The following is a 27,124-nucleotide window of genomic DNA, read 5'->3' as shown; positions in this document are numbered from 1 at the left end:
ACATTGCACAAGATCTTTTCGAAGTCTTTTTTCCTCCAAAGGCATGGATTCAGGCCCAAAATATTGAGGTAACAAAGGAGCGAGGCGTTGGATGGTGTTAGAAATAGTAGAAACCCGAGGCTTGAAGCTTAAATGATCGTGTGCAATCTCTGATTTGATGGCTTTCCCACAAATCGGACAGAAGCAATCATGTTAAATATTGTAGCATATGAGTGCACAAGCTGTACAACTCTGGAGGTACTACAGCTACATTTTTTCCATCATTCAGCGCACTGAGCATCGTGTTGGTCCAGTCGTGGCCAGTCTCCAACCGATAGATATCGTCCTTGAAGGATATAGGGCATAATTTGGCTACATTTGTCCCTGCCACCATGAGAAAGACAAGAAAACCACCAATAAATCCCTCGTTGCTGAGCCGGGTCGTTATATATCCATGGAACGCGTCGATAGACCTCTGCAACCTGTGTCGTACACCAAATTTTTCAATGGGCCTGACTTCAACTCCTACTGCCACGAACTTCGCGTGCTCCGGCTTTCCTCGCGTTGCTAGCTCCGGCACGTACTTCAGAAAAATAGTACAGACATCACGTTTCCCGCGCGTAATATCTGAAGCGAGATCCATAACGCGCACCCCGTATTGTGCGAGTAGTGGTTGGTTCTTGCTGCAGTACCGGTCCAGCGCCCACACCATTTTGTCCTCTGCCGAAGAGGAGTCTGCGATCAGCAATTGAAGGTTGTAGCAAGTTCCTTTATGGTTTCTCCAGTTTCCCTTTTGGCACTCTTTACTCTATTGGCAATGACAGCACTTTAGCTTTTCATTTCATGGGAATTGGATTACTTACGCAGTAAAGTGCCATTCTGCAGCCAGCGCACTTGAATAGGGTTACACCATCCGTGTTACTGGACTTGAAGCATGTCTGACATTGCACCAAAGCCTTTCTGACCTGTCGAAAGTCAGCAAAACCTGGCCCGGGTGTGGTCATTATGAGGTTGCGAGGGAAGGTTGGTATGGCCCCGAAAATTGCAATTGCGATTCGTTATCGGTGCGGGGCACGTGAATCCAACGCCTAGCACCCCTGGCAGGCACAGTGAGGCGACGAAGGTACTGCCAGATTCAAATATACACCCATCGCGATACAATTCATCAGCTAAATTTTTCAAGTCAAACGCGCAAAAGAAATTGGACAGTCTACTGGAAACGACCAGCAGATCCCGTCATAAAAGTCAGGTAATGATGCCGAATCACACACGCCTTGACTCCACTAAGGACCGTCATAGAGATTCCAAGCATCTATACTTCAAGCGCTGCATAGACGCCGATACGGGATTCTGCATGAAGCACAAGGACTCTAAGACTCGCAAAGTATATTATCGGAAGATACAGGCGCCCAAAACGCCCTGCGCGTATGGTATGGCGCCGTCGCCAACTACAAGGTGAGTAAAAAGTAAGAAAAAAACACACCTATACGCGTGAAGCATGCATAATTTCTTGTGGTCCTTTGTCATGCAAAAGTAAGTCTTTGCGATCACCACAGATCAAGTGATAAAAGTCCAAAGTTCGGAAGAAATCTCACGAAGAAATGATCGAATCCTGTTGAGGTCAATAACAGCTTTAGCCTCTATACTCACTTAGTATATCGGAGTATTCGTGGTTAATTATATGGGCGCTGGCCATCAATTGGTCTGTGGAAAACCCCGGATATCAATGAAATAAGGAAAATACAATAAAAAATGCACAGGCAACCTCTTCGCATAAATATATGCGCGTTTGCATTCAGAGTTGAGTCGACGTCCCGCCATACACCCTTTATCTCTCTTTTCTGTCCCTCACCCCGCTCACTCGACCTCCCCATCCCTCTTCTTCCGCAAATGCTCCAAAATTCCCTTGACACCGTCCACACTCCCGATACTCGCCTTGCCATCCAGCCAATCAACCACAATCGGCCACTTGATTGCATTTGGATTCTTCTGCGCCAGCTCTGCGATACCCTTCACCGTCGTCGGCTGCTCCGCCGCGCTCAGTGCATTGGACGGGTGTGCAGAGAGGAACACCAAAGACGGGTTTGCTGCAGGCGAAGGTAGATACGAGAGGATGACCTGGAGCTGGTCAGACGTTGGTGGAGACTCGACGACTTCGAGATTGAAGTCAAGTGGTTTCCCTGCGTTCTCGGTCGAAGAGGATGATGAAGAGGTCACTGGTGGGTATGGTGCAGATAGCGACGCTTTCAAAAGCTCCAGCGCTTTTTGCGAAGGCGGTGAGGAGGGTTTATGGCTACGATTCCATCGAAGAAATATTAATTTGCTTTCAATACCGCATCTCATGTCCCAGAACGCACAAGATTGATATCTCGGGCTAGATGCGAGAACAAAGTGGCATTGCGAACCACATTCATTTCAGCTCTCGCAGTCCAACAATGAAGAGATCGTTGCCTACGAGTTTCCTCTTGAAGGAATTGAACATCGCAGCTGTGATAGTGGTAAAGAATCTTGTGGATCAAGCTGAATTGGACAAAGAAAACCTTGGTGCTCGTCGTTCGTCGCAGTGATCAGCAAGTTGATGTCTGAACACGTATTTGATGATGCGCATGGCAGCGTCAGATGCAAACAAAGACAAATTCACTCTTACTATTAGCTCAACCCCTCATCCGATCTAACTCAGCTCACATCACCCGTCTCGTCCATTCCACAACCGTTTTAATATGGCTACGGCTCCCCGCTGGGTTTGTGTTCACCTCCTTGACCTTAAGTTTAAAGAACCTGGGCATTTTCTCTGTGTATCTGGATTATATCGGGACGTACTCTTTGCCAGCTAACTCCCCTTCCCAGTCCCCAATGGAATTCTCATCTTTGGACTTTGACTCGAATCTGAAATTTGGAATTTGGATGACTTGACGTGCCTGATACATGGAAAGCCGGAGCTGAAGCTGAAGGGATGGGAAGGTGCATTTGAGCGCCTGCAATATTGACAGGAATTCGAACCGCTGGGTAAGTATAGGAGTATTTTTCGTGCCATGCACGCCGGGGAAATGGAAATGGCTCGTCGCGGCCTGGTGGTGCGGGTGTGGTCGCATAGGTGGACGGGTGGGCGTGGGCGTGTGCGTGCTTTGTGGGATGGTGCTCCATTCCTGTTGAACACACGTCCTCAGTGCTCATTTCAATGCGGAGTGCGGATTCTGCTCACCAGACGTTGTAGTTGACCAACGCGCCATTAATCTTCTTGGTGCGCAGCGCGTAGCGCTTGAAGTCGACGATGATGTTACGCCTCTCAGTGAGTGCGATAATGCGCACGGACCGCAGCGAGAGCTGATGCATGGGTACATCCCACCTGTCCGTCGCCCCACGCGCTGACCGCGACCGCGACCACGACGCTGAGTTCCCAATCGCGAGCTCGTAACGCCTGCCTCCGTTCTGGCGCACTAAGTAAGGCGAAGAGCTCCGCATTGTCGTCTTCCTACCGTCATGGGCAAGTCCACCCGCCCTGCCCAAACCAAAATTACACGATGCCTCCACGGAGACTTTTTGCAAAGGACTCAAATATGGGTGCACACATTTCTTTGTAATTGGTTCATGTAATAATACAGTTTCTGATTCGGTAGCCAACGTGGTATGTACGCTACCTATTCCATATCGCATAACTAACTTTGTCTATTTCGTGATAGTGATCTTCTTCAAATTGGAGAAAGCTACACCTCATGATCTGAGGATGCTTGAACGGTGTTCTTGGGTAGATGAAATGAAATTTACTTGACGCCATACATGATGCTAATCATGCGTTGCAACACTTTCTTGCGAGTCAGGCATTTCGTGAGACGCCGTATTTGCCCCAACGTCTTTTTTCTTTGCCTTTGGAGCTGCTTGTCTGGCTGCATTTTCGGGGACAATGCCATCGAGATAACCTAGCAACAGTGGTTTTCTCCATTCTTTGCGTGGTATGGCGTTGGATATGTTACCGGTAATGGGGCCAACTAACTCATCTCCAGGACTGCTGTAGAATAGTCGTAAGGCTTCTTGCATATTGTTTGCGCCATTTTGGTGATCCTCCTCTCTCTCCTCACCCTCGTCTTCGACCTCTCACTCCTCGTCCTTGTCCTCCTCTCCGTCCTTCCCCTCTCCTTCCTTTCCTTGCTTCGCCTCCTCTCCCTGCTCTGCCTCTCCCTGCTCCTTCTCCTTACCCTGATCAGCGCCTTTGTTGTCTTCCTCTTCCTCATCTTCATCGTGATTCAATTAACAATGAGTCAGTGTCGTGTGAAATATTTCACGTGCCACTATTTAAGTTGAATTGAATTGAATGACCTTGACAGCGAGTACACTTGCCCTTACCCAACACGCTACAGGTTGTGACAAATGGTAAAGAAAACTGTCCCGTTAGTCATTCTCTTTCTTCAAATTCTCTCATTAAGCTAACTAACGACGGAGAAGATGGTATGAAGGCGCCACAGATATGGAAGAATGGCCTGTGCATCCTGCAGAGTTCAAAGAACCTCCAGAGGGATGGACCCTCCCACCGTTTCCACCTCGATGGGTTCCCAATGGCAAAGTGTCCTACAGGGTGCTTGGATTCCCACTTCGGTGGTCCGACTTCATACGTTTTGCAGAGAAAAACGAACTGGAGGTCGGTAAGTCGGACTGGGATAAAGCGTCTACCGCATGTTCGGACATGATGGATTGTCTATTCTACTACAAGTGTGAGTATGCAGATATTGCCATTGGGGACGTGGAAGTTCCGGTATTCCTGGTCGCGGATAACTCCAGAATGAAACATTTGAAGCATCCCGAGGAGGCGAAGCGCATTTATTTCATCCAGACGTATTTAGGACTTCCGCGGCCGCCTGTCTGGTTGTTCCACCGTCAACGGATGGTGAGAAGAATGCACTAGTATCATCTTCGATAACCAATTCTAAACATCTTTTCGTATGTTTAGCGTGATAACGTAAAACTTGTACAATGGTTGAAAGACGGAGCTGCTCAGAATACAGCAGGTGGATCTCAGAAAGATGACGAAACAAAGGCCAAACCTCAGGAGAATGAAAATACTGAACAAGCACCCCCGGGATCCAGCTCACAGACAGTGGCCGTACCACAAGCTGAAGATGACAAGGCCGCGCTTTGAATACGTAGGCTCGCACTTCCCGAAGATACACGTTTTTTTATTCGGTTCACAGGACCAGCTGGTGTGACACGTAGCAAGCTACGGCTTCGACCCATAGTCTTGGATAATTTCTGTGATGCATACCGGGCTTGTGTTTGTGGATATGGCCCACTTCTGTGGCACCATAATTTCGGACGTTCACCAGGAGTTGCGAGTTATATGACTCAAGATAGGGTGTAAATACCAGACCCGACCACAAGGCTTCTTTTCCTTCTACAATCTGTGTTATTTTCCTTTCTCGGAATGCAGAAGATCTAGAAGTCATTCGCTCCTCATTTCCGGAATCCAAGTACTCTTTTTCCTATTTAGCATTTTATCCTGAAAGACCAGGCAGTGGTCAAGTTCAGTAAGCCATGAGTTCGACGGTCGTCGGTAATATCGGATAGTTAGGTGATGTATACTGGGTTTATGTTTGTGTACATGGCCCGCTTCCGTGGTGTCATGATTTCGGGAGTTAACCGGGAGGTGGGAGTTAAATGACTCAGAGTAGGGAGTAAATAGCAGACCGAAGCCATGGCTTCTTTTCCTGTTACAGTCTTTTTTATTTGCCTTTCCCGGAATATAGAGGATGCCCAAGTCATTCCTAGGTCTGCATTTTCGGAATGCAAGTATTTTTATTTCGATAGTCATATATCCAACCTGCAGGACCAGCTGACGTTCACAAGCAGTAGGCTATTAATTTGACCGTGGCAACCTGTTAACATGTTGGCCCGCTTCTGTATCGTCATGATTGCAGGGGTTAGCTATGAGGCGAGGGTTAAATGACTCAAAATAGTGAGTTGACACCATACCGGACCCCCATGCTTCTTTTACTGTTATATTTTAATTAGATTTCCTTCCTCAGAGAGTCCAAATATGCTCACTATAATTCTCGGATCAGAAAATCAAACCTCAGGACAGAATTAAGCGTTGTAGCTTGTAACTATTATCCTGGATCGAGTGTGTAGTCCTTTTTGTTTCGTACTTTTTCTTGGACGCGTGTCCATGCACGAAGTTCGTCTGGGGTTCGCTTATCGCCGTGATGCCGTGATGCCATGTACCGTCTGTGAGGAGCTATTTACTTACGTAATACTACCGGTCACATGGCAATTAACGGACAGCCAAATTTTATGTAAGCGCATCAAGTCAGCCGGTTTAGGTGCGCGGTACAAAATTCCAATATCTAACCCTCTCTTTCAATATTTCGTTGAATTCCAAAAGAGCTTGTTCTATAAACAAGTGTTAAACTGAATCCATCATAAAGAGTCATGATAGGCTTTGAGCCAGAGATCTCTCCACGAGACTCTGTGGCACATTACAGTAACAAAAGCGACTCTACAACTCCTGCATCTGTAATCGACCAGGCTGCTCTCGTTCCCAGTGGTCCATTACCACGTCGTACATTGGCTGATGTCCGCGAGCAGGTATCCCGAGAGATAGCCGTCCAAACAGTCACCAAATTCCAAGTTTTCGATGGTGAGATATTAGCATTCAATGAACGAGATACTAATCTTCCTCGTTCCAGGCGTGAGAATCGGTGTTAGGATGGTCATGTCGAAAAGCGGAGACGAGAACTTCCTAAGAATGGTTGCAGACCATGTAAAACACCAACTAACTCTAAGCAACCATCTGTTTGTCGTCGCGACCATTGCGCAGTCTGCAGTGTCCGTTCCCAGCACGTTGATCATCTCAGGCTCTTCTCAGGAGTACGTCCAGCGCGCAGTCCTCCTCGCGAGCTCCAAGTTCATCGGCAGGATAGTAGCCGCGAACGACGAGGACGACCGATGGATTGCTAACGTCATGGACCTGGGCGTGTCTCCTTACGATGAAGAAGCCTTGTGGGACGTCGTGCGCAAAGCCGCGCGAAGCCCGATGGACCCGCTGACCCCGCCCCCAGGCTCGCGCGGGATCGACGAAACCCTCTCCCTAGCACGTGCAAAGCTCCAACGCGTCAGTGCTGCACAGGCGTATGATGAGTTGCGAGAAACGCAGGTGGGAGCCCCCACGTTTCTGGTTGACATTCGACCCCAGGCGCAACGCGAGCTCGAAGGGGGTATCCACGGCTCCCTCATCATCGAGAGAAACGTTTTGGAATGGAGATTTGATCCGAGGTGTGCATCCCACCTCGCCATTGCGGACAGATACGACCTTCGAATCATCGTGTTCTGCCAGGAAGGGTATACTTCGAGGTAATTAACGATTGAATGTCTGAAGCATGATGCAATGGCTCATAATGTCATCAGCCTTGCAGCCTATTCTCTCCAGCAATTGGGAATGCTGAACGCGACCGATATCATTGGAGGATATGAAGCATGGAAGAATGCAGGACTTCCTATCGATCTCGATAGACGTGAATCAAGGTCTCTTTTATCCCCTCGTGGCTCAGTCGCGTAGTCCACTCAAAATTCCATGAATATCCAATCACAAAATGCGAGATTTATCCATCGAATTGGGACGCGGAAGGCCTGATTGGACATGTGGACTCCATCCCAAGTCACCAGTGGCCATTTGTCGATCTATTGATCAATTCTAATTGGTAGTTAAACAGGCTCCATATGACAGTAACCGGTTTTCGATGTCATACGGCTATTGAGGAATGAATTCGCATCAAAGTGGATTTCGTATTACCGTTACCGCACAAACAAGTCTCCGCTGATAGGTTTTCCGACATACCATTGCAGCCAATTGAAGATGCGCGTTAAAGTCAGTATTATTGCCGACCACTCATGTCAGAATCAAACTTTGGGGAAATGTCTCTATAGGAAAAAGAAGTGAGTGAGAAGCTAATCGATCGCAACCAATAGAAACCATAGCTTCTTTTCAAATGTCTATTCACCCGATAAATTCGGTGAGGTATGTTCCGTCTCTATCCCAGACCAAAAACTTTGGAAAATATGAAGCGGTTGCAGATACTACCAAGAGGAAACCAGTATCTGCCTAAGAACTTGTTTTGTAGGTCCTGGGATCGATTGCGCTGGTCAAAAAAATCATAGCTCTCCACAAAACACAAATGCGGGGTGTGAATACCCATGTAAACTCTATTATTCTTGACCGTCCCAAATATACCCTTGGAATACATTTCCCCACCATCTCACCTCTGCACCAGTCCCACTTCCGCCGCCCGTAATAGCAGCAGTGCTGTCATCTCGTACAACACCTCCATCTTTCTCCACGTCGTCTATCATCTCAGAAACCAGAGCAACGGTCAGGTCTTCGGCCGTGGCTATTTCCACTGTAGTCTTCGGCCCGGCCATCATAAGGAAACTCGAGAGCCTCGCCCCAAAGGCAGCTTGCGAGTACGGCGGGGTGTGCAGAACATTGAGTCCCGAGGAAAATGTACGGTGGCAAATGGTGGGGTTGGTATTCGCGGGAAGGTGAGGCACCACTTGGAGGAGTGTCGAGGGTGGGATGAGAGCTTAGTGAATTAGGGGAACCCGTCATATCTTAGCGAATAGCCTATAAATATACGATGAGCGAGTCGCTCACCTACGCCTCTCGCACGATTCCAGCCTCCCCATACCTCGTCGAGAGCAATGATTCCGCGGTCTTTCATCATACCGCGTGCTTGGTCTGTACTAGATGATGAGCCCTGTAAAACTCGTGCAAGCTCGCGGGCAAGCTCGTCAATCCATCTTCGCTCGTCTTTCATCATATCGAGCGTCACAGGAGTATTTTCCATTTTGAGTCCCAGCTGAGAAAGCGAAGACCGAATGAACGTCGCCTCCTCAGGCTCTGCTACCCCGGACGTTGACATCACACCAGTGTCCTTTCCGTTCGTGGCCGAAATTGCTGTAAGTTTTTCATTGAGCTCCGCAGCCAGTTTTACCATGTCTTTCGCTTTCACCATGAAAGCTTCCAGATCCTGTAAGGCATCCTTCATGTGCGTTTCTCGTCCTTTAGCAGAAGTTTCCACCGTCCTGAGAATACCAGCTTTTCGAAACGATGAAATCAAAAAAAGTTTAACGTTCACAGGAATGCTCTGTTATATAAAAAGAACAAGGCACCACTCACATATTCCTGACCTTCCAGTAGCATTTCGATGGTCGGCATCAGTACCGTTCGCGTTTATCAGGGACTCCGTGCCGTTCTGCTGATGTATAAGGCGAGAACATGGAATAAGTACGCCCTTTTCCTGTCATGGTTCATAAATAAATGGACCCACCTCCCAGGATTTGGTTTTCAAGGCACGCTTTAGCACTGCGTAAAGGGGTTTGTCTCCTCCTTTGCGAAAACTAATCTTGATCGACTTTGATGGTGTAGCGTCATCATCATCTGAGTCGGGTGTGAGAGGTCGAGAAGAAGGCGCCGACTTAAGTTCCGTGCTGAGTCGAGGAAGATCAGTGTCGCATATTTCACATGAAAGTAAGGATGGGTGGTTGAGGAAGGTGCATGCGGGGCATGCAATGGATGCTAGCTTTGTTCCATGCGAGGAAGCTGAACGCGACCCCGAAGGTAAGGATGTAGACGAGGATAAAGCGGACGTCGGGAGAGAAGTAGAATGGTGATGTGACGACACCGAAGTAATGGGAGTCGGAACCGTCGTGCGAGGAACACCACATAGATCACAAATGCGTGCAGCAGTTGGACTGAAGCCAGGTGGATTACGATATGCGCACACTTCACATTCCCAACTGTCAAACTGGGCTGCATGTGCTCCGTCTTCATTTGAACCCAAACCAACGGGATTTCCAGAAAGATGACAGGTGATCTTGGCTGATGACTTGAAAAGTCCTGCATAGTACTCTGTCTGCACAATGGACGACAGAGGCATTTCAAACGACTTTGCCCGTGCTTTGTGTGCATTTAGAAAGAACAGTCGGTGGCTGGTTACATGTACCGTCCCAAGCTGATGATCCGGTGCTTTCTGGGAACTTATGCAATGAATAAAGGTGGAAATACTTTAGTATGGAAGAGACCCTGTGACAGACCCACCGATTCGCATATTACTTACCCATCGTATATCCCAACACCATCTTGACTTGCCAACAGCTCTTCGTCATTATAGAGAAGTGCTTGCACGGGGATAGTACCATCCACCTGTTTTGTGTACCGTCGAAGAGCCATTGTTTCGGAGGTACCTGGCGTAGTGGTGATGGTTGTTATCGAAGAGACAAACGCAGGACGACATTGACCACTGCGTTCAAGAGAGTCATTGATTAGATTGCCTGGTGACGATAAGATTCTGTTACAAATAAGTCACGCGGCCTGTGTTGTAATTCTGAAAACAAATCTTGCCTTGGCACTTACAGTCATCCTTCAGTTGAATGTTCCAACCTCCTTGATCCCAACTAGTTACTTGTCATCCAGATTGGCTGCGCCGCCTCTGGAGGAATATAACATAGAGCTGGGAATCCTGTTGGATACCAAGGCCAAGGTGTGGTGTCCGGCAATCTGCGATGGCCGTTTAGGTGCAAACTTCCACGAACACCCGGGCTCTAGTTCTCATCTGTTTCCCGAGACTACTGCGATACCTGGACCGGATAAATCTAACTCGTGGGCAAATGCATTTCGGGCGATCTCCCTTTAACTAGATTAACTGCTAGGTCCAAATGTTGAGCCCCTCTCACGCCCCTCCTCCCCTCCTACCTTTTGTCTATTCATCCCCTGGACTTTACTGGTTTGTGACTGAGGTTTACGACAATTCAGTTGCTCGTCGTTATGTCGTGAGTCATGAAGAATTCTGTGGCAGTAGTTGTTGACGCTGAAGTTGGATTAGAAATCATCATGTTAACCTGCGCACGACCCTTTTACGCCTCACTATCATATTGTCTTGCTGGTTGCAAACACACTACTCTGTAACGGCGGCAGACGTGGTGGTACAGGATACAGATCCCTCCATAGTTTACCAGCCTCAAAAGTTCTGGTTTTCCAATTCACAATCATGTTCAACATGTCTGAATCCGGGAGGGATGCTGTCGTACCACGAAGCTGTTCATGTATTCGACGCCGATGACGTCCAATCAAGTACTTCCCTTTCGCCGTCAGCAACGGCACACTCATCTCCTACATTACCTCAACCTTCTGACCCCCAATTGGCCGCCCAACCAGCATCAACACACCCTCCCACTGACGGCAAAGGAGACCCAGGAAACGATGGCGATGACGACGATGATGATCAGGAGAACGATGATGATGATGACGATAACGATTCAACAAACAAGTCCAAGAAATCCTCAACAGAGAAGAAAAAATCTGGGAATACTCGTCGTGGAGTTCCTCGTCTTCGTTTCATTTCCAGAAGCGATCCTGACGACGATGGAATGAATATTACACTTTCATTCAATTTCACTGGTAAGTACTTCTCTGCTCTGTGTGCTTCATTCTAACGATCTTCCAGGATCTGCAATTTCTCTCTTCGCCCTTCAACCGAGAGGATTCGTCTCGCAGATGCCCAACGGCGCTCCCACTAACATGAATCTTTCGTTTGTGCTAGACGGGGAGGCAGCTGGGGACTTCCGACATGCTGGTTCCGCAGACGCTGACGGTTCTTCTGGTTCGTTTGCGAACGCTACTGTGTTTTCAAAAACGGGCCTAGAGGATTCGCCTCATCAACTTGTTGTGCATGTCGGCGAGAACTCAACATTCATTTTTGACTATCTCGTATACACTACCGAAGCCTCAAGTAGTACCCCCACTGATACCGGGTCACCGACACCATTAGCTGAGACTACGCCAAGCCCGACCGTTGATCGGTAAGTATCGAATTCGTACCGTTGTCGGCGATTTGCGCGCCTTCTTGCGGCATTTTCTATCACAGAACTCTGATCACTTCTTCTTCACCTTTGTAGAAGTGAGAAGAACCGAAACGTTGCTACCTTCGCCGGTGCTGTAGGAGGAAGTGTTGGAATCCTTGCCATCTTCTCCCTCGGCTTGGCCATAAGTATCATTCGAAGAAGGCGCCTTGCTGCAGCCAGGGATCGTCTGGATAGCGAGTCACTCCACACCAATGGATCCGACGATTCACCTCCCATGGCGGGGCCCGCTCCGTTTGTACCGAGATTCTTCCCAGACACCGTCATTCCTTCAGAGCCTCCAACGTACACTGTTGCACTAGCGACCGACGCCAACAACTCGACATTGCTTTCGTCGCTCACGTCAAGTCCGTATCTAAATGGCACCCGCACTACACGCTCATATGCGGACATCCCACCATCAATACCGCCGCCTCCAGAAGAGGAAGTGGTGCTAATGCCTCCGCCTCCACCTTTCCCCGTTGCCGTATCCTCTCCACCCCCGAACCTGCCCCCTGGCGCTATGCCGCCTCCAATATTTGGTGTTGCACCACCTTCTCATCCCTTGGATGCCGTGGGTACCACCCGTTCTAATTCTGCTCCACCGCCTGAACGTGTGCCTTTGCTCCAGTCTACACCAGCTATTATTCCTAGACCAATATCACGGGCGTCGAGTAGATCCGCTTATGACTTGGATGGTAACCCCGTGGACAGTGATTCAGATTAACTTCACGGGTTCTTTCGCCTAATGCCCGTACTTCATGTAATTTTATTCCATAAAAATTCAAAAATTGTCCATGATACTAAACTCTGCTCTTTCGATCATTCAGCCGTTTCAAATCGGAACTCTTTCAAAATGAAATGCATAACGCATTGGGCCCTCGAGGATCATGTACTTCATGTCATCTCTAGATTGATACTGCTAAGTATTATGTATTACTATTACTGCACGCTACGTACATTACACAGTCAACATCATGATATGGTCAGAAACACTTGACAAGCATCCATACTCCAGAGTCTCACAAACTTGCAAGTATCTCCCATGCTGTACAGTAAGTTCCGCACTGCGGGGTCAAAGTTGTCCTCAAAAGTCAGTAAAAACCCACAGGAAACACGCATGATCTCTTCTGCCGCAATTGGATATCGTCACAAAGCAATTGCGCGGTGTTCGGCAGCACATACACCCATTTAACCAACAAAAAACCTATTCTTACCCCAATACGCGCACCGCAATAGTAATACCTCAAAAGCGAATGGGAATGATAATTTCCTAAATTTACAGAATTATGGGAATCAATGACTCTGTTTGTACTTTGACCTTCCAAAATCCAATTGAGCGGACTGTTTAACTTTGCAAAGCACCGGAACCTGCGCGTGAATTTCTTGCTTTGCGCTCCTGTTTTGACCATGGCCATGGGAGTGTCAAGACCAAGTGTCGTTGTTCTGCTTGATTACAATGTAAATTGTAATACATATCTACCAGCTTTCCGTCCCCATCTGAACAAAACCACCATTTTCTCAACTCTAATTACAGTATCTGTGCCTTGCAAACTCGCGCGAATCAGTATAATGAAAGTACCTAGTTGTTGGAGAAGTGGAGCCATCCACGATATTTAACGTTGAATTTACCCCGCATTCCAAGAGAAATACCGAGCTCGCGCGACGCTTGTGCGTGTGTGCCTGACGAGCCATCTGGGAGGCTGGGACAAATTTTCCAAGAATTTTATCTTGAAAGCTGTCTTTCAGCAGGGGGATGAGAGCCCAACACTATTGCCAGTAACGCTCCTGCCGATTAACGATGAACATACCCGTCATCCCCTGCCAACACACTTGGCGCCTTTATTATTAGGGCCATTGCTATGTCGGACGCTTGAAGTCCATTCCGACGACTGCGCCTTGAAGAGAAAGGCGACGGACGTGTTAGAATTTTCAGTACGCTCAACACATCACTGCTTTTGCCAAGTGGCAGATCGTCCGGGTGTAGTCGTCCACAATACGTAAGAAGGAGCGAAATGCCCAGAATCAGATGCAGTCCGCAGCTATGCCATAAAGGCAGGAGGATAAAGGCAAAAAAACTGTTCCTGAGCTGCGCTTTGAGAAATAAGCTTGAAATGTATATTCTTGTGAGTGCTCACCAATCCGGTTATCGAGGACGAGATTGATGCACTTCCATCTCAGGAAAAATCAACGCCTGTTTCGAACGAGGTCACAACGTTGCGTAAATAATCAATGGGGGTATCGAGAAAATGTTGTCCTGTCGAGGCATCCGCAGCTTGCCTCGATCACAGAAAAATCTTCAACTTTTCCATCGTCGAAGTGTACGTTACGTCGTTGCACAAGTAGTACCCCGGCATTGTTATTACCGGAAGAGCGCAGTCGGAAGGTTGGGAAGTCGGCGAAGCGGCATTTATTTTTGTTTTTCGACGTCGGTTGATGCTAAAAATAGAATGGATCGAACCTTCGAACATTCGCGTTCACAACGCTGTCTTTTATTCCACGTGAAACGCGAAAAGTTGCATATGAGCAGAGAAGAGGACAACGCGCATGCATTGCAATGTGTACCATCAGAAGAGTAAAGGGATTAGCATATTTTGCATACAGCAATGTTGAAAGATCATGACAGCCAGACATGCGGGGCAGTGATAATCATTGCCAACAGTTATTTGTAGGCTCCACCTTGAGATCTTCTACAGTTCCTACGAAAACATGTGCTCGGTCTAAAAGATAAATGGCACGTTGAAGCTGCTATAGCTTCGTCAGTATCCATGACTGACTCATACTTTTAAGGATCAATTGGCCGAGAAATAAAATTCGTACACTCAACATTGTAGTACCTTAGTTACTGAATGAGTTGAGAATTTCGGAAAGGATGGATGGTAAAATATTGCTTTCAATCCTTGTCCCGGGACCAGAGAAACTGTCAGATATTTGTGGTTATTGACAAGGAGATGATGCCCGTAGAAATGATGGATGGAACCGTTCGGATTCCATCCTGTACGGGATCCAACTGCTCGAGCACCTGTTACACCAGCTCTTCAAAAAGTTATAGTCTCCTGGAAGCTGCAATGTTAGTATGTTGGATCTTCTCTATGCGGTTAGTTTGGATCCGAATGGACCTCAAAGCACACAGATATGTGGTGATTATCAGATATCTGGACTAATTTATCGTTTCATCAGGGTTCCATTTATCCTGAGTAATGCTGTATGCTTCCGACGTCTGGATGAAGCTTGATGACATGACATGGGACGAGATATAGATTCGGAGCAGAACAACGACCAAGTGAAGGGGAATTGAGCAAGACAATTCTGCACCATAACTTTTATGGATTTTCAATTTTTTTCGGCGTCCAAAGTGTGAGCGCTTCTGAAATCATAGCCGGCCTCAGCAGATCAGTTGCTGAGCCTGTACGCCGAGCAAAAAAGACAGGATATTGACACAGTAGTTTATCTTGCCAAGTCACTTCTCAAAGAATTCCTACAGGCAGTCGATCCTGGTTCCTGAGGTAGTACGATGGAATCTCCACCTGATCTCTTAAAATGCCCTGCCGTCTTTGATAAAGAAAGCTTGAGTTAGGTTCTGCAAAATAGACATGATATGTTTGGTTCTTGTGGGCACTCACATCCGAAATATCCGACATTGAGAAACAAAGATATCAGCGCTGGTGTATTGAGTTAATCAGTAATGGATTTTTCAAAGAAAGTTCAATTCATTCTCGTGGCGCTATCAAGCATCCGCAGCTCGACTCTCATAGCCATCATAATGTTTTCATCCATGAGATGACCATACGTCAACCGAGCATGAAGGAACCTGTCGGCATCGTAAATGCCGAGGGAGACTGAGTGTCATTGTCGTAGAGATATTTATGGCCTCAACATCGGTGAACGCCAAGAAAAACGCAACAGTTTCGGCATGTCCTAAAGGTAGTTCCATGGGAAGCGGTTAAGTGAAAAAAGAAAGAAAGAAAGTGATCGGAACGTGCAAACAGGGCACAAATCATTGTGAGCCTTAACCGTGGGTTCCCAAAGTTCGTATGGAGCAGATGAGTAAATGTGAGACGTTTCGTTTGGTAAATTGGATAAAGTTTTGAATTGAGAATCTTTTGAATGCTTTCCGCCGGCGACGTTCAAAGAACATATGGTTGTTCTGGGAGGTTTCTTGGCAGAAAGATCTAAACGAAGAACGTACACAGCAAGCTTAACTGCGTATAAGCATTGCAGGCCGTCTATTCCATGCAGAAACAGCATTCTAAGGCATGAGCGATAAAACATGCCTTGATTTGAGTTCCATGAGTTCACGCGGGTTCGGGCCTGGGTTACATATTTAGCGAAAGAGGAATAAGGAGGGAATACTTTGAAGATTTCGTTGCTTATTGATACCTCCCATGCACATGAGTCGTACGCATTTGGGTAGAAATTCTTCGACGTAAGCTCTAGACTTGCATTTGGTCATACCCCATGGGTCGTACTATAGCATCCTCTTACCGGAACTGTTAAATCACGTCGGGGTATCCGGATGAGTCTGTACAAGCCTTGGAGGAATTCAATCAATAATTTTCGAAACCCTTGACCTTGTGGGTTCTCACCAAAGGTTTTTAAGGCTAGAAAAGTCGGTTGGCGAGTGTGAGGCCGAGTGAGGGCTAAGTGTCAATTATATTGCGTATCATGACCAGCAGCATTATTTTTATGTAGCTTTCAAGGTAGACTGTGACACAACTCCGTGGACTCCATTGGCAGAACAAGGTGCGTGTCGTTTGACAGCGTGTAAATAAATCTGAGACGGATTGACGAGCGGTAGGTATTCCTACCCCAGGGGAAGATAAATTCAGAGTTGATCCAACTTCATATATGCGCTTTTTTGTGTTTTTGGTTTTGAGTACACACGTACGTGAACGAGGAAATACCATTGAAGCAGATAATACTGTATATTTAGAGCAAGGTGCCTGAGTAAAACGAGTGAGGTGAGCGATAATGCTGGAAAAAAAGAGCAGCAGGCGCACCATTGGATGTCCAACGTCCAACTCAGCACAACCTTCACCAATTATCAACACATCATTGCAATAAATCTCACGTATCAGCTCTATTTCTTCTTTTTGGGCTTTTTCTTTTTTACCCCACCAGTCGCCGGGACCTGAACAGGAATCGCATTTGATATTTGAGCAGGAACAGGGCTAGCACGATCATTTTCGGCTGCTGGATGCACGTCGCTGGTGGGAGCAGCAGCTGGTGTTTCCTCGCGACGCTGTTGATTCTGCATTTTCTGCATGATGGATAGATTGAGCGACTCGAATCGATTGAGGAAAATAGACGAATTGGTCTTGAACTTAATACACTGATCGATATGGATCAGCCAAAGAAACAATCTCTTGGTTAGATGTCGACGTACTGTCGTGTTGTCTGTGATCTTCAGCACCAGTTTGCCTTCAGACGATTTCCACTTTACAGAGTAACGAGTCTGCAGAGGGTGGGAGGGAATCCCGTTAGGGAAGAACGGCACAACCAAAAGGCAGACTGACAGTATTAGGTGCCTTCAGGTACAGGGATTCCGCAGCATCCTGGAACTCTTGCCAGGAGTGGATGTACACCATAGCTCATCGACGTTGACGTCGAGCTCATTGTCGTCACGCATGCGGCACACAGTTTAGAATTCGTCACGGTACTGTGACTGGCCGATAAAGCCGTCTATAGCTCCGTCCGCCGTTCGAGTACTTACCACCGCCCGTTTATTTCCTCACCTTCACTCTCCCTTGAATTGTTCCTCCTTCTGCTCGCTTTTGGATCTATTTCTCTTGTAAAACTTGCTGTAATGACCACTGAACGCAAACCCAAACGTAAGCTCCCCGACATATCTGCTGAAGAGGCGCGTCGCGCGATAACATCGTGATTATAGCTCTACCCTTCGCTGCCAACTTTGCGGCAGGAGCGATTGCTGGAATTTCAGAAATTTTGACTTTCTATCCTCTTGGTGAGCTTTAAAGTTGAATCTGGCCCCATTTCCGCATCTGAAGTTCGCGATAGATGTCGTATGTCCAACGAAATGCATCGAATTCTTCCCAGGCATGAACCGTGTATTGTGTGCTAGGTCAAAACCCGAATGCAGCTTGATACTGGTAAAACCTCAGCTGGTCTTGTAGGGACATTCAGGAATATCATCAGGGAAGAAGGGTGCGTTTTCCTCCTCAATTTCGTCTTTCTACGCTCATCCATCCCCACAGTGCAGGTCGCCTTTACCGAGGTGAGAATTCTTCCTCTCAAGCCACGACGAAACCTCAAGCCCCCTAGGACTCGTGCCTCCCTTGATGTTGGAGGCACCTAAGCGTGCTGTGAAATTGTGAGTCCTGAACTATTATGAAGTCACGGCGATCTGACCCCCTAATTATAGCGCTGCCAATGATTTCTGGGGAAAGACCTTTCTGGGTCTGTCTGGCGAATCTAAGATGACCCAAAGCATATCTATCCTGACTGGTTGCAGTGCGGGAGCTACTGTAAGAAGAAAACCTATGTCACTCACTTTTACTAAAGCATGCCTTCACAGGAAAGTTTCGTCGTCGTACCTTTCGAACTCGTAAAAATCAAGTGTGTATTTCGACTTCTCGATTTACTGAGGTCTTTCTGATGATATCTGCAGACTTCAGGACAAGAAAAGCACCTACAAAGGACCTATTGATGTTGTGAAGCAAGTCGTCCAGAAGAACGGATTACTTGGCCTATATGTTGGAATGGAATCAACCTTCTGGAGGTATGACGTCAGAACATCAAAACCCATGCAACCCCCGTTAAGTGCTTAATCGAAGGCACGTCTACTGGAACGGAGGATACTTCGGATCTATCTATCAAATCAAATCACTCCTTCCCAAGCCTCAGGTAGGCCTAGTGCCATCCAAACTCGTGACCTAGACTGTAACTTGTTCCTACAGACTCAAAAGGCTGAACTCCTCAACAACTTCATCTCCGGTGCAATTGGTGGCTTCGCCGGAACCGTGCTCAATACCCCGTATGTCCATTCAACCGTTTTCCTATTTATATCCACTAATCACATTAAATAGATTCGATGTAGGACAATGTCATACAATTGTACACTGACATATACTTATCCTAAGCCTTTAGGTCGTCAAATCTCGCATTCAAGGAACTGAAAAGATACCCGGCGTTGTGCCAAAATATAACTGGACATACCCTGCTTTAGCTACAATTGCCCGCGAGGAAGGACTGGGAGCTTTGTACAAAGGATTTATACCCAAGGTTCTTCGGCTCGCCCCAGGAGGTGGCGTTCTACTCCTTGTTGTAGAGTTTACGTTGGGTATCTTTAGGACCGGTAGAGTGAAATTTTTTACCTCTCATATTCAGTGATCTTACCATCTGCATTCTAGCACTTGGTCCTCCATACATTTAAAACTGCACTGGATGGTTTTTGGGCATCCATATAACATCATTTTTGAGTCTGTCAAAGCTCCATGAGGACTTACCCTGGTCGCTCTCCTCGTGGCAGCATGTTGTTGCTGCATTTCTGATATCGCATGATCATAGACTTTTATTTATTTAAGGTGTATTTTTTGCAGATTACATTCATTGCGGCACTTCTATTTTATTGATGTTCTTCCACGTCTTTGGTTCTCGGCAAGCGATTTGGTAAAAAGTACAACGATTCCATATCTATTATGCAGGCTGATATCTTCTACCTTACAATGGTAGACGGGTGGCTACCCCGTTCGTACCATGTGCATGTAAAATGGCAAGGCGAATGTTTCTTTTCACCGGGACTTAAAGCTTAACAACCCGTAATTCGCTTCTTACCATCGACCCGCATTATCAACACAATCCTTCCGTCATCTTGCATGATCAAACGATAGCTTATCATGAAAATTTTATACATCATAGTTAACGAAGGTAAGTGTTAGTGGACTTTCGACCCAGTCGCCGCGGTAGCGAGAGATGTCCGCTCCGCTTAAAACACATCCTTCGTGATGAAGAAACCCAACACACCGACATATGATGAAGCAAAAATCACTAGTTCGACTTTATGTCTCTTTAAACCTGAATTGATAATATCTCAAAATCTAGACAGATACTTGTAACCAGCGACTGAGGTTAGTTGTCTAAAAATAAATGTGACAAAAATAGGTCCATCCTCGTTTTTAACTGACTATTAGGCATGGTGATTGATTAAACTCTATGTCGATGAGGCTCGGCCGTCAATGAAGACGTTGGAGTTGCCCATGCTTTGTATCACACCAGGAAGAACATGTAGCCGTGAGCCTTGAGGAATGAGGAAGGTAACAAGTATTCGCTTCATATTTGCCACCGCTGCACTTGCTATAGTAGTGTTCATCCCCCTCTTACAAAGTGCTTCTAGTAGGTTATCTCCTTCCAAGCACCGCTCTTCATGCATAATCTCTCAGTACCGAAAAGGCTAGTACAAGTAATATGGACGTATAGAGATTTGTGGATGCCTATCCAGTAATTATGAGGTATTTCATTTAAATCAGGCAACCCCGCATCCTAAATAATGGTCGAATGCATGACGGAACTTGTTTTTATAACGACGAATCGATAACCTGACGCATTGTACTGGGAAATAATATCCCTCGTTATAGCCGCTTCCAGTGCCAGTTTGTTGTGTGCAACCATGGTGCGTCATAGATATGAACACCATCATTGAACATGATTTCATTATCGACAGACCTGGGACAAAAAAATTTTAGCTGAGGTCAAGATTGCCTTGGGAATTAAGACCATACAGCCAGCGTATGTTGTCTAATGGTGTTTTATCAAACGGTGATGACTATTGCCTAACAGCCATGATAATCATGGACATTTTAATTTGGAGAGGTTCCCCCCTCAATGAGCTACGATACTCTTTCATGAGTGCAGCCGCCTGATCTGAGATATAAATTTTGGCTCTTTACCCGACAGGTCCAATTTTTGCCGTTTTTCGATCACCCGAACTCCACTTTCATTGACTGACGCCCCACCTTCTTCAATGCACTATACGATGCGTGCATGTTGTATAAGATTTTGATGGCGATGTGGTCGGTCGTATCCCGTCCATCGAATCTTCCTACGTGAGTGACCTCAGAAACCGTATAAAAGGTTGGCATTTGAAGCGACTTTTCTTCACTCAAACTCCTTGCATTGAGCACTTTACAGCGTTTAAGCATAATACTCATCATGCAAATCAACGTCCGAGTCATCATCTCTGCTCTGTCGTTGGCCAGCCTTGCAGCTGCCAACCCGGTTCCCAGAAACGAACCTACCGGTCAATGCAATACAGGAGAGCTACAATGCTGTACGTATTCAGGGTCTTTTAATTGTGTACCCCATTAAAATCTCTCGCAATGAATGCAGGCAACAGCGTTCAAGCTGCTAATAGTAGTGGTGCCACTTCCCTCCTGGGCCCTCTCGGAATTGTCCTCGGTGATGTTACGGCCCTTGTTGGCATCAACTGCAGCCCCATCTCCGTTGTTGGTGTTGTTGGAAACTCCTGGTAATCTTGGTTTTTAATTCATGTGTTAATATTGTATCTAATTCATTATCATTCATTTCTCAGCAATACTCAGCCTGTCTGCTGCACCGACAACAGCTTCAGTGAGTTCAGATATCCAATTATCTGAAATACAGGTGCTGACCTAGTTGATATAGACGGACTTGTTTCTCTTGGGTGCACTCCCATTAACCTCAACTTGTAAAGTTATGCGTTAGTAGTACTAGTAGCACTCTTCATGGGATGTCGTGGGATTGAACGTTTAAGATATATCTCGAAGTCGTTTTTGAGAGTCCAACGTGTCATGGTTTCCGAGCATCATACATTGTATATTGCATCCTGACTGTGTTGGACACACTATCTAATATGATTTACCCCCGACTCAGGAAGACGCACTCCCACAACGCTCGTGACATCTCCCACGACCCATTGGCACACACTACGCTTTGAGTGAAAACTTCTTCATGACTCCGCCAAGGCCTACGCCCAGTCGTTATAAACAAATTTAAGTATTCTTGATTTTCTCGATTATACTGCTACTAAAGCACTCTTTGTAATACAAGATAAGAAATAGGTAATTCTGGTTTTATATACATCATACATCACGCTCCATCATATACCTTGGCAGTGGCGTTGAAAACCTCACCGTCATGATCCGAGTGTGTTTCTTTGCTTATGGTGATATGATTCATGTTGATTCCTCTATTTCTCTCTGACCCATCAGCAATAAAAGTTTGCGAATGATCCATGACATGCTTCCTTGAGGGATTACCGGTAGGCAGAGCTCTTGAAAGGGAATGACCGAAAGCTCCCGAATGGTAGGAATATATTTCTTGGGCATTTCTCAGCGTCGATCCATACATTAGTGCAGCCACTGCACGTAACGTCAGGGTCAAGTTCGTGATTGCTAGATCCGATACAAGGTCACCGGTCTTATTGCGAAAAATCTGCACATGCGTACGGACGTCTGATCAACTGCATGACTTGTACGTTGTAAAAAATTCACTGGCCTTTGCAAAGATATCGGCACCGATTGTGAACCAAATAAAGGCGTAAACAATCCACATGTCTTGAATCATTTTCTTTCGAGTCTCGTGTCCATGCTCCTTGTTATTTGTGAATCTCCACAGCAAGGTAACATCAGCAACTGTTGCCAGAGCTTCGACGACGCAGACGTAGGTAATGTTCATATCCCGTGCAACGACCTTGACAGATGAGCGCGCAGGATGAATCAGGGATATAAAGGTAGGCGCCATCACAGGCAAAGTGAGGAGATAGAAGATACAACATAGCCTGGAAGTGCGCTTTATCAAATCGGGAGCAGGGGACTTTGCGCGGGCAGTAAGAAGCCTGATGATGCTATTATGTGCAATCCCAGCAAACCCAAGCTGGATAAAGAAGATTAAAATATGCTTTAACGAACTTTGGAAGTTTATTACCTGGACCAGCCAATTGAAAAAGAAAGAAGCAGTTGACTCCCCGGCAGATTTTGGGTGGTCGCTAAGCTGAAATCCATTCCCAAATAGGCCGAAAATAGCCGCCAATAAACTGACGAAAGCTAGGAAACGTTGTCGCTCGCGGTCGAACGTAAGTTTCAGAGATGGTCCTTGGCTATAGGGAATGACAGAAATGATCCACCTTAAATGGGATGCAGATACTATGAGCAACCTACGTTATGATCACAAACCCGCATGTAATTATGCTCATCCCAGAGCACATAGCTGTGACCATTAAGAACGCTATTTTTTGATCGGGAACTGGAAGATTCGCTGTGTTGACAGAAGTGGAATTGCTGACCAGAATGTGAGCCATAATGTACCCTCCTAAACTTGATAACGGGGCGTCTGATTTGAGGTGACAGAGCAACCTTACACTGTATATTTTATATGGTTTTACCCCCTCCGCAAGGCAATGCAGCACAGGTAAGAATAGCCTGAACCTATTTTAATACTTCGGGAACTATTTTAGCACAAAATCCTGTCAATCTCAAACGACGTTATCAACGATCACAACAGTCAGAGAAAATCAGATAACTGCCTGAAAAAGTGGAACTTGTATACACGATCGAACACTAATAGTCAAAGGATGAATTGGGTCTCGAAATAAATTTTACTGAACCTGGATTAAATGATACATGCAACCGCAATGGTTGGTTAAAACCATCTTGACACAGACCATCGACGAAATGATCGGATGAAGCTCTTCAAATGCAATGCGTTCATTTGCATATGAGTATTATCGATCGGGCGCTTAAGAGATTCAATTCCCAATAATTAATTATATATTACATTGACAACAAGATGACTGATGATTTGGTAGAGAAGTGGCTTAAAAGATGCAACCTCATACAGAGACTTTTTTCTACAGAAGCTACTCAGTGTAGTATGATTTTCTCGGCAGGATATACTAGCTATACCGGACTCCCGCGAAGGGGTTTTGACGTTGTTTCAAGTTCAGGCAGATCCAAACTTGTCAGAATTCAATGATTATTTATATTCTATCTGGAGACAGGTGGCATTAGATTAGGAGAAAATGTGTTTTTTTAGAAGTATTGGGTGAAAATACCGTGTTCAACGTGGATCTATGTTTGGCAAAAGACCTGATGCTCCAATATTGCGCCATGCAAATAATGGTTTACTCCCATTGCTTCTGGTCAAAAGGTGATAGGAATAGATCACTATTGGTCAAACTAATCTACTTAGAGATCGGGCCTCAGCTTCTAAAGTACCAAAACAGATAACAGGTAGTATGGTGGAGTCACTGACGTGGGAGGACGGTTTTTAACTGAATATGCCTGCATATAGTCGTTGTGATACTGGAGAGTCTTCTTAAGTTTTACCTTCAGCTAATCTTAGTAGTACCATTCACCTGAGTGGAACGTATCAATGTACGCAGAAATACCCAATCTTGGTCAATCATCAAGGCGAGATGCCGGAATCGGGTCATAAAAACCTTCCCACGATCAGCCAGCAGACTTACGCTAGAGGTAGTACCTTTTTCAAGTCCTTTCCCACCATGTTACTTACATTTGGTCCTTTCAGGGTTTAATCTATCACGGCATGCATGTTGCGGGAAGCCTCGAGCCCCGGCATGAGCACAGGATGGGCGGAAGTTCCGACCACGATCAAATTAGTCTCCTGTTCGTTTCTTCGCCCCTTCATGACAGATTTTGCTGTCTGGGGCAACGTACCACTGGCCACCGATACATCAAGGGAGGAACCGTAGGGCTTAACTACACGTTGAGGCTATGGTTTCCCCCAGCTCTAGAAGAGTTGCTCTGCTGAGAGGTTTGGCATTGGTGTGTGCGTGTTCGTTGAGTATTGGAAGTCATTTGTAAGTGTCTACTGATTCAGTAAGGACTTCATGGAGCTAACTGTTCTTATTCCTTTCAGTGGGCAGAATACACTTGGTCCTCTGAAATCACAGCTCTCTAGGGAGAAGGGAACTACTAATGGCCAATTTGGGCTATTGATTGCAGCATTCGCGCTCAACAGCACATGGACACCCTTAGGTTCGTTGGCGGCTTATATAGAAGATTACCCGCTCACCACCAGCTTTTGCTTCCAAAGTTGGCGGTCTGTTCGCAGCAAGACTTGGGACTTCCCTTAGTAGCATTATAGCAACGTCCATCATCCTCACCGGTCAGCTTATTCTGTTGCTTGGTGAACTCTCCGGGTCCGTGAAGACCATGGTATTCGGGATGTTTATCTTTGGATTGGGAATCTCCCCGCTCGCTGTCGTGCAAGAAACCATCATTGTACGTTATTTTAAAGATCATGGGCTAGGGCTATCCCTTGCACTTGGGCTGGTAGCAGGCAAAAGTGCATCATTCATATCGGCACGCGTCTCTTTTCCTCTTTCCCAATGGAGCCCACACGCACCATTCTTTGCCTCAACATTCTTGGCAGGGTTCTCTTTCACCGTTAACCTATTGTACTTGTGGTATGAAAAGTGGATTGCTGGGGAAATCGGCGCTGAAGCAGACAATTCGGGACGACTCTCAGAGCAAGAGGCATTGCATGACGTGACCTCAAAGAGGAAGGTACAACTCAGAGATCTGCTAAGCATGGGGGATATATTCTGGCTATATATTGGTATCAACATATTCTGCGGATTCATCTGGACCCCGTTTCCCCATCTTGCTCCGTGAGTGTCGCTGCCCGTGTCCCAGAAAGGTTATAAAAACTGAAGACATAACGATCAAGAAACATTATTGAACACCGTTACGGCCTATCTGAGGGCAAGGCAGCCGAGCAATCATCATTTCTACTGGCGGGAAGTGCATTCTTATATCCTATCGTGAGCATCACCTTCTCTTAATCAACAATCATATCCTTACTTGAACTCCTCCCGGGACTTCTGAAAGTGTGGATACATAACAGACCGGGTAAAAAAGCGCTCTATCGTCCACCGCCTCCTGCTTCTCTCCTCTGTCCTTACACTGGCGTGTTATGCCTGGCTTGCACTCCCTCCAACTTCCACGGGTACGCCTCTTCCTGCTATGCTGTCATTCGGACTTGGAATTGGCTTCTCACCGCGTTAGTTCATGACTTGCGTAACTTCATCCAGCACATAACTGAAGTAACTTTCTAGTTCTTCTCGTCATCATCGTCCCTCATTTGGTCCCCCTTCAATATGTATCAACTGCTCTTGGTGCCCATAAGAGTGTGAGCACGGAAACTTTCATTGAGAAACCACACACAACAGCTAACACATCAACACACAGATCGAGTCTTCTGGGTCAACGATCATGCAAACGCTTGCTGGCCTTGCCTTAGATTCCAAGTCCCGCACATCGTCGGCCAGTATCCAGAAGGTGATCAACGCATTCCTCACTCTTAATATCATCCAGATGATCGGCGTCTTCTCAATGATGAAATTCGATCAATTCCGCCAACAGCTGCTGGTGGAGCAGCTTCCCCAGTACGAGCAGTACGAGGCATTACCTGAGGACGACAACGTGGAGCCAAACTCATTGGAAGTCTCGCAGGAGCTGCAGCCTCTAGATTCACGACGCCCAAAGCGTTCTCACGATATGATCGTGTCTCCTGCCGAGAGGGCGAGAGGGAAGGTGTTCTTCGTTACATCGGCCCTTCTAATTGCTGGGACATGGTTACTATTTATGACTTCTGCAGGGATTGAGTTTTGGTCTGCTAAAACATAGCTTATTTAACACTAATTGTACAACTTATACCTGAACGACATGACAATAACGCACATTACAATTTGTACACCAAGGTACACAGCAGTAGAAATCTTGACAAATTAGGCCATATGTACGCCGAAATATGCAGTTCCTTATGCGTCTACGATGATAGTCGGCCGCTCCTATGAAAGAAAGCTAGACTATCAGGCACTTAATGCACGAGCACTGAATCGTACCAATCCGTTTGTCTTACGTGAGTTCCCGACACTGCTAATATTTAAGTCACCACCCTGCTAATTCCCGATTCAAAACCGCAGCTAAACTTCTTGACTCCTACCTATTGAAAAATCGGATGTCAAGTGTACCACATGCAGGTACAAGAGCAGGTGGCCATGGTTTTGACTACGCTTCAACACAAGAAGCGCTCAGGCATACACCCCAATTATGGAAGATAGTCAGGACAATTTTAGGGGAGTGGATTTGAAGCTACAGTGCATAGTAGATTGATTGGATTTATCTGTACAAAGGTAACCATATCGTTCACCACAATATGAGAATAAACGAGGTTTTTTGCAAAATAAAATACGCCATGGTCCTTATTGAGGTCTTGCTTGATCCTTGCTTATCGCTGTTTCCGA

At 46.3% G+C, this 27,124-nt stretch overlaps 10 protein-coding genes across 10 annotated transcripts; 6 read left to right on the top strand and 4 right to left on the bottom strand.

Annotated features, from left to right (window-relative positions):
• Positions 1–1,836: 1,836 nt before the first annotated feature.
• On the bottom strand, positions 1,837–2,765 carry JR316_0010475 (uncharacterized protein; the record flags this gene model as incomplete). The annotated part of the gene is made up of 2 exons (XM_047896143.1): positions 1,837–2,272; positions 2,665–2,765. 2 exons carry the CDS (start codon positions 2,763–2,765, stop codon positions 1,837–1,839), a joined length of 537 nt encoding a protein of 178 aa, XP_047744188.1.
• Positions 2,766–3,177: 412 nt separating this feature from the next.
• JR316_0010474 (uncharacterized protein) lies at positions 3,178–3,441 on the bottom strand (the record flags this gene model as incomplete). The annotated part of the gene is made up of 1 exon (XM_047896142.1): positions 3,178–3,441. One exon carries the CDS (start codon positions 3,439–3,441, stop codon positions 3,178–3,180), a length of 264 nt encoding a protein of 87 aa, XP_047744187.1.
• Positions 3,442–4,344: 903 nt separating this feature from the next.
• On the top strand, positions 4,345–5,110 carry JR316_0010473 (uncharacterized protein; the record flags this gene model as incomplete). The annotated part of the gene is made up of 3 exons (XM_047896141.1): positions 4,345–4,364; positions 4,420–4,858; positions 4,922–5,110. 3 exons carry the CDS (start codon positions 4,345–4,347, stop codon positions 5,108–5,110), a joined length of 648 nt encoding a protein of 215 aa, XP_047744186.1.
• A 1,286-nt stretch (positions 5,111–6,396) lies between these two features.
• JR316_0010472 (uncharacterized protein) lies at positions 6,397–7,522 on the top strand (the record flags this gene model as incomplete). The annotated part of the gene is made up of 3 exons (XM_047896140.1): positions 6,397–6,604; positions 6,654–7,317; positions 7,372–7,522. The coding sequence occupies 3 exons, from the start codon at positions 6,397–6,399 to the stop codon at positions 7,520–7,522; spliced, it is 1,023 nt and encodes a 340-aa protein (XP_047744185.1).
• A 3,155-nt stretch (positions 7,523–10,677) lies between these two features.
• Positions 10,678–12,586, top strand: JR316_0010471 (uncharacterized protein; the record flags this gene model as incomplete). Its single annotated transcript, XM_047896139.1, has 4 exons — positions 10,678–10,791; positions 10,951–11,419; positions 11,466–11,820; positions 11,917–12,586. The coding sequence occupies 4 exons, from the start codon at positions 10,678–10,680 to the stop codon at positions 12,584–12,586; spliced, it is 1,608 nt and encodes a 535-aa protein (XP_047744184.1).
• A 4,353-nt stretch (positions 12,587–16,939) lies between these two features.
• JR316_0010470 (Signal recognition particle 9 kDa protein) lies at positions 16,940–17,447 on the bottom strand (the record flags this gene model as incomplete). The annotated part of the gene is made up of 3 exons (XM_047896138.1): positions 16,940–17,191; positions 17,246–17,314; positions 17,376–17,447. The coding sequence occupies 3 exons, from the start codon at positions 17,445–17,447 to the stop codon at positions 16,940–16,942; spliced, it is 393 nt and encodes a 130-aa protein (XP_047744183.1).
• Positions 17,448–17,953: 506 nt separating this feature from the next.
• JR316_0010469 (putative mitochondrial 2-oxodicarboxylate carrier) lies at positions 17,954–19,209 on the top strand (the record flags this gene model as incomplete). The annotated part of the gene is made up of 9 exons (XM_047896137.1): positions 17,954–18,024; positions 18,075–18,094; positions 18,142–18,190; positions 18,382–18,435; positions 18,488–18,598; positions 18,654–18,723; positions 18,777–18,853; positions 18,906–18,912; positions 18,967–19,209. 9 exons carry the CDS (start codon positions 17,954–17,956, stop codon positions 19,207–19,209), a joined length of 702 nt encoding a protein of 233 aa, XP_047744182.1.
• Positions 19,210–21,027: 1,818 nt separating this feature from the next.
• Positions 21,028–21,545, top strand: JR316_0010468 (Fruiting body protein SC1; the record flags this gene model as incomplete). The annotated part of the gene is made up of 4 exons (XM_047896136.1): positions 21,028–21,145; positions 21,205–21,343; positions 21,407–21,444; positions 21,499–21,545. The coding sequence occupies 4 exons, from the start codon at positions 21,028–21,030 to the stop codon at positions 21,543–21,545; spliced, it is 342 nt and encodes a 113-aa protein (XP_047744181.1).
• Positions 21,546–22,311: 766 nt separating this feature from the next.
• Positions 22,312–23,071, bottom strand: JR316_0010467 (uncharacterized protein; the record flags this gene model as incomplete). The annotated part of the gene is made up of 3 exons (XM_047896135.1): positions 22,312–22,728; positions 22,780–22,951; positions 23,013–23,071. 3 exons carry the CDS (start codon positions 23,069–23,071, stop codon positions 22,312–22,314), a joined length of 648 nt encoding a protein of 215 aa, XP_047744180.1.
• A 1,516-nt stretch (positions 23,072–24,587) lies between these two features.
• Positions 24,588–26,504, top strand: JR316_0010466 (Major facilitator superfamily domain-containing protein 1; the record flags this gene model as incomplete). The annotated part of the gene is made up of 7 exons (XM_047896134.1): positions 24,588–24,673; positions 24,733–24,851; positions 24,910–25,486; positions 25,546–25,639; positions 25,707–25,878; positions 25,934–26,007; positions 26,067–26,504. The coding sequence occupies 7 exons, from the start codon at positions 24,588–24,590 to the stop codon at positions 26,502–26,504; spliced, it is 1,560 nt and encodes a 519-aa protein (XP_047744179.1).
• Between the last annotated feature and the right edge of the window lie 620 nt (positions 26,505–27,124).

Source organism: Psilocybe cubensis, chromosome 10 (genome assembly GCF_017499595.1).
Source record: "Psilocybe cubensis strain MGC-MH-2018 chromosome 10, whole genome shotgun sequence".
NCBI lineage: Eukaryota > Fungi > Basidiomycota > Agaricomycetes > Agaricales > Agrocybaceae > Psilocybe > Psilocybe cubensis.
This window is presented reverse-complemented; position numbering and strand designations above follow the sequence as displayed.